The 10,838-nt window shown below is 54.4% G+C and overlaps 1 protein-coding gene across 1 annotated transcript; it reads left to right on the forward strand.

The window, feature by feature from the left end:
* Window positions 1-342: 342 nt before the first annotated feature.
* TMEM158 (transmembrane protein 158) lies at window positions 343-1,221 on the forward strand (the record flags this gene model as incomplete). The annotated part of the gene is made up of 1 exon (XM_084246545.1): window positions 343-1,221. The coding sequence occupies one exon, from the start codon at window positions 343-345 to the stop codon at window positions 1,219-1,221; it is 879 nt and encodes a 292-aa protein (XP_084102671.1).
* Window positions 1,222-10,838: the final 9,617 nt, after the last annotated feature.

The raw sequence follows: 10,838 nt of genomic DNA on the forward strand, positions 1-10,838 counted from the left end.
GGACGCGGGGCGGGGCGGGGCGGGGCGGGGCGCGCGGGAGGCGGAGCCCAGCCGGGGATTCCTGCTCCAGGCGAGCGCCGGGCCCCACAGAGCAGCCCGGCGGTCCGAGGGCCCCCGCGCCGGGGGCGGCGGGGAACCCCAGACGCGGCCGGGCCGGGAGGGAGCCCCACTTTCCGCGAGCCGCCAGCCAGCACCGCCGCCTCCGCGCCGCCCCCGCGAGCTGACAGGTGCTCTCCCTCGCCCGGCCACCGGCTCCCGCGCCCAGCCGTCCGCGCCCCGGCCCGACTCCGCGCGCCATGCAGCCGCCGCCGGCCCCGCGCGCGTAGGCGCCCGCCGCAGGCCATGCTGCCCCTGCTCGCCGCGCTGCTGGCCGCCGCCTGCCCGCTGCCGCCGGCCCGCGGCGGGGCCGCGGACGCGCCGGACCTCCTCGGGGTGCCTCCCAACGCCTCCGCCAACGCGTCGTCCGCGGGCGAGCCCGCCGCCCCGCGGCTGCTGGCCTCGGCGGCGCCGGGGAGCCCCGAGCGCCCGGGCCCGGAGGAGGCGGCCGCGCCGTGCAACATCAGCGTGCAGCGGCAGATGCTGAGCTCGCTGCTCGTGCGCTGGGGCCGCCCGCGGGGCTTCCAGTGCGACCTGCTGCTCTTCTCCACCAACGCGCACGGCCGCGCCTTCTTCGCCGCCGCCTTCCACCGCGTCGGGCCGCCGCTGCTCATCGAGCACCTGGGGCTGGCGGCGGGCGGCGCGCAGCAGGACCTGCGCCTCTGCGTGGGCTGCGGCTGGGTGCGCGGCCGCCGCCCCGGGCGCCTCCGGCCCGCCGCCGCCGCCGCCGGGGCGCCCACCGCGCTGCCCGCCTACCCCGGGGCCGAGCCGCCCGGGCCGCTGTGGCTGCAGGGCGAGCCGCTGCACTTCTGCTGCCTGGACTTCAGCCTGGAGGAGCTGCAGGGAGAGCCGGGCTGGCGGCTGAACCGCAAGCCCATCGAGTCCACGCTGGTGGCCTGCTTCATGACCCTGGTCATCGTCGTGTGGAGCGTGGCCGCCCTCATCTGGCCGGTGCCCATCATCGCGGGCTTCCTGCCCAACGGCATGGAGCAGCGCCGGACCACCGGCAGCGCCGCCGCCAACGCGCCCGCCGCCGTGCCCGCGGGCACCACCGCCGCAGCCGCGGCCGCAGCCGCAGCCGCAGCCGCCGCCGCGGCCGTCACCTCGGGGGCGGCGGCCAAGTGACCCGGCCCGCCCGCGCGCGCCCCGCGCCTCCCCGCCCGCCCGCGAGCGTCCGCCCGCCCCGCCCGCCCCTGCTCGCGGGCGCCCGGTCCCCCCGCCCCTCCCCCGCGCGCGTCCGTCCTCCCCAAGTCCTCCCCGCCCCTCCCCGCGTGCGCCCAAGTGCTCCCCTCTCCTCCCGCCTCCGCCCCGCGTGCGCCCCGCGTGCGCCTACTCCTCCCCACCCCTGCCAGCGAGCGCCTCGTCCTCCCCGCCCCTCCCCGCGTGCGTCCGTCCTCCCCAAGTCCTCCCCTCTCCCCACATCCTCCCCGCCCCTCCCCTCCCCTCGTGCGCCCAAGTGCTCCCCAATCCTCCCCACTCCGCCTCGCCCCTCCCCGCCTCCGCCCCGCGTGCGCCCCGCGTGCGCCTGCTCCTCCCCACCCCTGCCAGCGAGCGCCTCGTCCTCCCCGCTCCTTCCCGCGTGAGCTCGAAGTCCTCCCCAAGTCCTCCCCTCTCCCCACGTCCTCCCCGCTCCTCCCCGCGTGCGCCCCGCGTCCTCCCCTCTCCTCCCCACCCCTCCTGGCCCCTCCCCGCGTGCGCCCGCGTGCGCGTGCTCCTCCCCACCCCTGCCCGCGAGCGCCGGTCCTCCCCGCGTGAGCTCGAAGTCCTCCCCAAGTCCTCCCCTCTCCCCACGCCCTCCCGGCTCCTGCCCGCTTGCGCCCCGCGCCCGCGCTCTCGGCGCCTTACCTGCGGAGACAGCCCGCGCGCTTCGTGCGGAGTGACCGTTACTTCTACTTCCCGGGAGGGGCCGCCAGCGGAGCCCCAGCGTGACTGAAAAGCAAGGTCCCAGCGGCGCTTCCCGCCCCCAAAAGCAGTGGGTAGCCCTGGCCGGAGGTGGGGGCTGCCTGTCAGAAGACAGCAGGGAAAGGGAGCCCCGTCCCCTCCGCTGCGTCCCGTTGCCCGCCTCCCTCCCGCACCCACGTGCCCTGTACTCATGGCAGAAAATGACCAAATCCTGTGTATTTGTTTTATATATTTAAGAACTGTTTTAAATGAGAGTTTTAGTAAAAAAAAAAAAAATTCTAATTGCTATTGCTGTAGTAAGAGAAGCTCTTTGTATCCGAACATAGTTGTATTTGAAGTTTGTTGCTTTTTTAATTTATTTAAGAGGCCTGGTGGGGGTGGGCCTGGGGAGGACTTCGCACCGATATCTTGATACCGCTGAGAACGAACTTCATGAAACTTTTCCAAGTCGATCTATCCAGTGGCGTGACCTGGCGGGCGTTAATTCTTGTACTTCTGTGGTTTTTTGGCTTTTAATACAGACATTTTCCTCCAGATTTGTGTAAGTAGTGTTTTCTTTGATGTAGGAATACAAGAATTAGAAGATGGTCCCCTTAAAATGTGCACGAGTGAATCCCCAAAAAGAGAGGGGCTAATTTCTGTCTCCTTTGCCTTTCTGGGAGAGGGAGGGGCTGGAAGCCCTTTACTTGCCCTGGTGGCATTTGTTTTGCCATTTGCAACCCTGCCTCCAGCACCCACCCCTCAGCTCGCTGACACTTGGCTGGCATGCATGGCTCTACGTCATGTCTTTGCCCACTGCCTTCAAGCTCCACACAACAGCCAGTACAGTGCCAAAATAGCACAATCAATAGTTCCTTGGAGGGCTCTGACTCATTCTAAAAGGCATGGAGATTTCCTATTCATATGTGTAAGCTTCGGCATATGAACACATTTCAAATCTGCCCATATAACCTGAGATATATCAAGGTCTTGGGGACTAAACAGTCAAGGGCTGCAAGGCAGTCTTCACTCCTGGTCTCCATGGTATAGTGTGCTGGGCAGTAGTTTCAGATTCTTCTGATTTTCAGAAGAATACTTGAAAAGTCCTTGAGGTAGCCATATAAAAAACACTTTTAAAGCTACTTTCCTTTGTTCCATCTCCTCCCTACTTTTGAGTATATGCTTGACAGTGTTCTAGAGCTATTGATTGCAAAGTTGGGTATGTGGACCGCCATCACCTGAGAACTTATTATAGATGCTGAACTGAGGTCCCATCCTGACTTACTGACTCAGAAAGTTTGGGACGGAGCCCAACAATCTGTATTTTACAAGTTCTCCAAGGGGTTCTGGTGGAAAGGAACCTTTAAATTATGTAGGGTCCTTTCATCTGAGATGTTTCTATTACATCAAAGAAAGAGGACCCGTTTTTCACAAGACTCCATCTCAAGGAGAGACTCACTGCTTTGCAACTTCATCTGCCCCTCTGTCCCTTTGGGGTCCTTGGGTGTCTCTGGCAGAGGCTAGCCTCAGAGAGAGGAGTAGGTGACGGTGGTGGTTTCCTCTACTCCTGGGACCCATAATGAAGAAATTCAATGTGCAAGTCCACTGGCCTAGCAAGTCACTGTGAATCTTTTGTCCCAAAGCAGGGTGGGCTGTGAACTGCTCTCTTCCAACCTGTCGCTAGGAGGAGAAAACCAGTAACTGCTAACCTTGGTCATTTTACTAGAATCATGGCATTATGTCACTCTGGAAGGTAAGTACATAGTTTACGAATGGTCCATCCATAGTTTTTTGATGGAAAAGGAAGCTGTGGGTGCTGTAGACGCCACTGTAGCACTGCACGGGTGGTGGAACCCCCAGCTTCCAGTCCTTTCTTAAAAACTCCCGTGAGTTGTTTTTTTTTTTTTTTAAAGCTTGAATGTTAGTGACATGATAAATTGTTATTCTCGCTTATTCTTGCTTCTCCCTCGAAGAGGATGTGTTCCCATCTCCAAAATCCAGCCTCATAGGCTGGGTTGTGTACATTCATCAAGGGAGCTCCCCAAGGCCCCAGATCTGAACACCTTAACCTCCTCTAGAGTTTACCCCAGCTGAAGAAGAGAGCCACCTAGAATCTACCCGGGTCCCCACATTCCGTGACCAGGCAACATGGAGATATAAAGACCCAACCCTCTTGCTTCAAAAGCATCCCATCCTCGGGCTAACTCACAGGGGCGGCTGAGGTTTCCATTGAGACCACGGAGATTTCACATCTGCCCATTCCTGCCTCTTTCCACCCCATCCCTTCCACCGGCATTAATCCAAAAGCACTCCCTAATAAAATAAACCTCCTGTACCCTGATCCTTGACTCACAGCCTATTTGAGAACCCAACCTGTGATGCAGAACTGTTCTAGTCATGTGGTCATGGAGCCAATCACATTCATGATTATTATCCATATTTCTTTTACACAAATCATACATTTCTATTTTTCTCTCTTCCATTTGGATAGTTCTGTAACAGCCACAATTAGTGGTAAGAAATGCCCCCTAATGCCAATTCTTGCTTAATTATCACACCTCTGAGACACTCAAGTTGAAAGAGGAAGATCTGATTCTTTTCCTCTCAGATCCTAGTATCAGCCTGGACACCGTGGGTTGTGCCGCAGTGATTAGCAGCCCCAACATCAAGAAAAGTTGGTCCTTGCTCATGTTACTTGGCCAAAGTGGGCAGGGGTTCTGCCCTTGGAAGTCACTCATGGACTCAGGTTGAAGGTGACTCAGTAATGTTGCTTCTGTTGTCCGTGAGGGAGCAAGTTCGCACGGGCAATCCAATGCCCCAGTGGGGAAGTCACATCTAGCTGCTCATTGATTAGAAGGAGTCATATGGCCCCACCCAATGACAAAGGAGGAGGCTCCATTTCCAGGTGCCCAGGAGAGGGAATCCATAAGCAACCTTAAAGAGAACCACAGCTCGCCATGCCACTGCTGCTCACTGTGTGATCTCAGGCCGCCTAAAAGATTTCTAGGATGTTGGTAGTAGACAAAGGTTTCTTCCTAGGAACTGCAGCTCTAGACACCTTCATCTCCTGCTCACACTGGGAGCTAGACTGCTACTCCTGGGGATTTTTACAAACAATGGCGGTCATCAGCCCGGTGATTGGGTAGGTTGGGTCCCCAAAGAATGCAATCTGGAAGACAGAGATAAAAAGAACTCTTGATTCCCAAGGTCTAGGAGTTATCTAGGGAGAAGGATGAGAGATGAGTTAGAATGAAAATGGGGAGAAAGGAATGGAGAGAAGGTCAGGGTCCCATCTCCCCTGGCCCAGCCCCTCCCCCACCATGTAGAAATGACTAATGCATTGACATCACAGGCAGGAAGATGACTGGTCTTTACTGTGCCAATGCCTCCTCTCACTAGGAGCAAAAATGGTCACTTTCCTCCCTGGGTTGGGAGAATTAAGCACAAAGTAAGGACGTTCAATGCATCACTGAATGAGCCTCAGAACACTAGGAGGGAAAGCCACTGCTAAGGAGAGGGTGGGATGGCAGAGAATGCCTGGGCCTACACAGCTGGCTGTGGTGTCTCCTTGCATGGGTGCCCTTCTGGGCACCTGCCTCCTGCCCCTGCCTGGGCTCCGGTCAGTAGACATTCCATAGCCCCAGCCCCCACCCCCACCCCCCTGAGCCAGGGAGTCTGGGACCCACTCCTTTGAATCTACAGCCTCCTATCAGCTCTGAGTAACTGAAACTGACTCAATTTTTCCTGGTCCTTCCACCCCCGCCTCCCCAGTTTCTGCTGCATCTCCAATGCCAGGGCGCTGCAAACCGCCTGCAAGCCCCCTACCCCTCGAAGTCTGTTTCTCACTGGCCATTCTTTCTAAGAAGCTGCCTCACTCACTCTTCTTGAGGTTCCCGGGACTGCACAGTTCTCAATCCAGGCTCAGCAGTGATGAAAATCAAAATAATTGGCATAGTGGTAACACCGCGAAGATTCTTTCTGACTCTGCATACAAACTGTCTCCCAGAAAGCTTTTTCAGTACTCGAGAAAATGACACACCTTTGGGGTGCTCACCAGGACCCACTTTGCTCTGTGACCACAGCCCTGGTCAAGCTCCTGGGCAGCTCCATCAGGCTTCTTGAAGGTCAGAGGGCAAGGGAGCAAGCCGTTGACCACCTGGCTCTTCAAAGCTCCCCGAACACCCCAGAATACACATGGTAAAACTTCATTTAGAACCTAAAAGAGCCCCTACACCCCCTCTAAACTTTTCTGAGACACCCTGTTTCTGGGTGACTGGCAGCCTGGTTAGGTCATCCCAGGGACACCTTGTGAATCCCAGCCTACCTCCCCGGCTTTTCCACACCAGTTGCTCTGGTCTGAAGTCACAACTCCTGCTGTGTGATGGTCCAGAGTTGCAATTTTATCATTACAGCACCTCAGAATCCTATTTCAGAATACGTTATGATCAACAAAATTCCATGTTATCTTTTCCTCATAAGAAAGATGCCGATTTTCTTATGTAGGCTTCAACATTTACCCTACCCCACTTGCTGTGTTTCTAGATACTCTTGTACCTAGGCAGGGTTATAGTGGTATATAATAATACCAGTAGCACTAATATATTATAATAACAGTCATTATTATTGAAGGAAGAAGCTAGGAAATGGGTGTAGGAAGTCAGTTAGGAACCCAGTGCCCCAAGCCCCTCAATACACTTATCAGCCTGATTGAAAAACACTCAGTTGGAACCAGGAGGGCATCCTACCAGCCCCCCACTGCCCCCAACATTCCCCTCCCACACATACACACCCCAGTCCCAAAGCCACAGGTCCATTTGTCAGTCTGATTGGAGAGCTCAACACAGTAACACAGTGCTAAAGCAATGAGCCAAGGCAAGTTTCAGAAAGGTAGACCAGGTAAAGTGGGCAAACTCAGTGGTAGCCTAAGAGAATCCCATAAATTCAGTAACCTAGGTGAACCCTGCAAACTCCGTGGACGTAGGTAGCCTAGGAAACCCCCACAGGACCAGCCAGTCAGCAAGAGACACGACATGGAGAAACTCAATGGTCCACCCCCAACTCCTCGCCCACTGTACCTATATAACCACCTCAGTGGCACCCCCTCTGGACCTCTCTCTGCTCGGAGAGCTTTCCTGTCCTTCCTCCTGCCTATTAATAAACCTCTTGCTTTTCTGTGACTTTGATCTCAATGTTGAATTCTTTCCTGGCCGAAGACAAGAACCAAGAAAGTGACCACCTGGGGTCCTCAGACTCCAGGCCTGCCCCCCCAAACCCCTCATTTATTGTAGCAAATACTATCATTATTAATTGCTTTTTTGGACTGTAGAAGGAAGGAGCAATGCAAGGAAAAACCTTACCCCTTACCTTATACTCCCCCCATACACACACACACACACGCACACACACAGTGAAAGCCATCACACACAGAGGCTCACAGGAGGGTGAGCAGAACAAGTGACCTGGAGCCACAACTAAGGCAGGTGGAGAACAATGGAGAGTAGGAAGGACTTCCGGGGGGCCTAAGATGGGGTGGTAACCCTCAGAAGCACCTGGTGTTCCTGCCCCTTCCTTCAAAGAGAACTACCGCTGAAGGGACAGCTCTTTCCACACTCCTCTGCCCCTAAATAGTTTTCTCCCTCAGTTCTAGAAGTTTCGAATCACTGAGTCCCCAAATCTGCCCAGCCCATCTGAGAGGCGCTTCCTACAGTGCCAACACCAGGCCGTTACCCTGCCTTCCAAAGGGCACCTGGGGTACAACACAGCCCAAAAGGACTTTGCTAATGAGCATCGTCCTGCACCCTCGTTGGAACACAGCTGGTGTGCACTCATCGCGGAAGCGTTAGGGATGTCAATAAATAAAAAAGGAAGCAAAAGAGAACCCATAAAAAACAACCTGCAAGTGTCTACTTCCGGTCTTTTTTACCCACATACAAATATGTGCTTGGGAGTAGTTCTTTATCTTTAAAAAAAAAAATCCGTTTTTTTTAAATTAATGGCATTTATAGAATATGCTGTCCTTCACTGTTTTTAAAACTTTTATTTCTTTACTATCAGGAGCCACATCACAGAAAAATGAGAAAATGACCTTCATATCTGTGCGAGTAACGACCCTAGCACCCACTCTCCATCTTGGCTGGTATTTCTCAACACCGTGCTCAAAGGCACAAAGTATGCACATTTTAACCCTAGCAGGCACCTGCTTCTCAGAGCCCTGCTTTCCCCGCTCAGGTGATCCCCTCCCTCTGGAGAGGTTCTTGGAGGGTTTCTCAGGGCAATGCAGAGCAAGGCTGCCTTCCTGGCTGCAGGTCAGAGATCAGCGCACAGGATATTGAAACTATCAGAGGACCATGTCCTGGGGGGTGGGTGTCTGCTATCTTTCTCATTCCAAATTTATCATGTGCAGACACATATCAGAGCCAGACCGAACTTTCCACCCCTCTTGGAGAAACGTCTCTGCTCTCATGTCTGAGGTTTCAGACAAGACCGATAAGAAAGAGAACACCGGATGGTCTCACTCATAGCAGGGATCTAGAAAACTTAAATAAGGGACCAGGAAAATGAATAACTGTAAGAAAGTGAAAATCAAAATCAACAAAAACTATGAACCAGAGACACTTTTTGGGGGGTGGGGGGCGGGAGGGGAGGGATTGGGGTCAGAATGGGGGGATTGCAATTGTATGGGGAATATAAAAATAAAATTTATTAATTAAAAAAAAAAAAAAAAGAAAGAGAACACAGCTTTAGAGGATGAACAACGCGCTGCTTCTCCCCGGGCCAAGTCTGCATAGCCATTTTGCATTGTCTGCCTTTATTTGACATGTTTAGTGTGAAAATGAATTCTGAGATGCAATAAGCAGGGAGGATATTGCTGCCCAGGAGGCTGCCAAAGCTCCGCGTGGCCCAGAGACGACCCGTTCAGACACCCCTGCTGCTGGGCAGGCGCTGAAGACCCACACCCAAAGGCTCACTGGAGAGAGGAGGGAGGTCAAACCAGAAGTGGGGGAAGTGGCCAAGGCTCTAAATGGAATCCAAATAGACTCAGCACCCGCCACTCACAATACATGGGCGGATTAAAGATCCTCCATGATGATGATCTGGGATAGGCTCCCCTAGAAGCAGAGGCTGAGATAGGGAGACTCACAAAGGTGATTTATTGAAGGGTGTTCTCAGGAGAAGGGAGGTGAGGGAAGCAACAGGGGAAGAAGCAAAGCAAAGATGTGGTCCAGGCTGATGGCCTTTTTTAGCTTTCATTTTAAAATTTCCTGCCAGATTTGGTTGCTGCATCAGGATCTGTTTGTTTTCATATGGTTTCTTTAAACTGATTGTCAAAGAGGAAAAACCTACTTCCCTCCAGGTCCACCATCAAATACCTTGGGGGACGTGGGTCAGTCTCTGGCAGGGAAGCAAGAATGGTCTGTTCCTATGCTTTCCTTCTAGGCCCTGCAGACCAGGCTCAGTGAGCTTTCACTAGAAGGGCCACAGAAATTTCAAGGGTTTATAAAGAGCCCTTGGTCTCTGTGGGAGTTGGCATTGCTATTGCTAAGTGCTGCCCCTCCAGGTAGGCCCCTGCAAGGAAGCAGAGCTGCCCTGGCCGGGGTGCTTGTGAAGCCGCACCTGGGCTAGAGAGAGCACCCGACAGCCTCTATGCTGGCTGCCAGGTGCCAGCCAGACAAACAGGAGTTCTGGTTGCTGTGGGCAGAGCCCAGCAGGCACCCTGTCCTCTGGGTATCAGCAGGAAGCCACAGCCCACCCCAGGCCTGCAGACACAGAAGTAGGGTTCAGGCCCCGCAGACCTGAATATGCATCTTAACTCTGCTTTTTCCCCACACTGGGTTTAATTCCCTTTCCTGGAAAACGGGAACATAATTCCTACCTTGCAGGAGGAGCACTGGGAGAATTCATTCAGGAGAGTCCCTAGGCCGCTCCCGCCATGTCGCCAGGCTCAGTGGGCAGGTTTATTATTACTGATAATTGAAAATACCTGGAACAGTTGTTCTGGCCCTCTCAGGCGCCCTCTCCCACTGCCTGGAATCTGGCGCAACTTCCGGCGACTGGGGATGAGGAAGGTGGGGTTTCTCAGGATTCCTACCTCCCCCTTGGCATTCCCTGGAAGTGGAGAATCCTGGTGCCCTGGAGGGCTCAGAGCAGCTATGCAAGCAAGTGGCACAGGGTCCCGCCCACCCAGTGCAGGGAAGGGGCTGCAGCTCCTCTTTGTGCTTGAAGTATTTCTGCTATGAAGGCAGCAAACAGATCTCCAGGAAAGACCTTGTCATTCCAAGAATGCCCCAGCTCCAACTCATGCAGCTCCCCAAGTCCTTCTAAACATAGATCATGACTAGTTGTTCCTGAGTTCAGTTGAACCCGTGTTTATTATGACTCACATCCGCCTCATTCACAAGCCCCCGAATCACACTTAATTAGCCAGATGAGATGACAAAATCCCGGTAGACTCCCTTCAGCTTGCCAGTTGCATTCAGACCCAGCAGGGTTTGACATCTTAGCTCATGGAGTGACTCAAACAGGAGTGAGAAAGAGGACTGCATGGGGGCAGAGCAGATGGGCCGGGAAGCCAGACTGGTTCAAGTTCAAACATTACTAAAGGGTGTCAGTGACCACAACCACCTGCTATCTGCTTTCTAGACTTCAGTTTCCTTGTCTGTAAAATGGGAATAGTAACAGTACCTCCCCTGTAGGTTTTAAAAGAGAACACACCAAAGAGTTTACTTCCTCTCCACATCCTTCCAGGAACACCATTTCTAACTGGAGCCCGGGGTGCCAGCAGTGTCTTAGGTAAATGCTCAACCTCAGCTTTCCTGCCAGTGAAATGAGCGTGTAGATGTCTATCATCGCAGGGCTATTGG

The sequence above is a fragment of the Talpa europaea genome (assembly GCF_964194135.1).
Source record: "Talpa europaea genome assembly, chromosome: 11".
Lineage (NCBI taxonomy): Eukaryota > Metazoa > Chordata > Mammalia > Eulipotyphla > Talpidae > Talpa > Talpa europaea.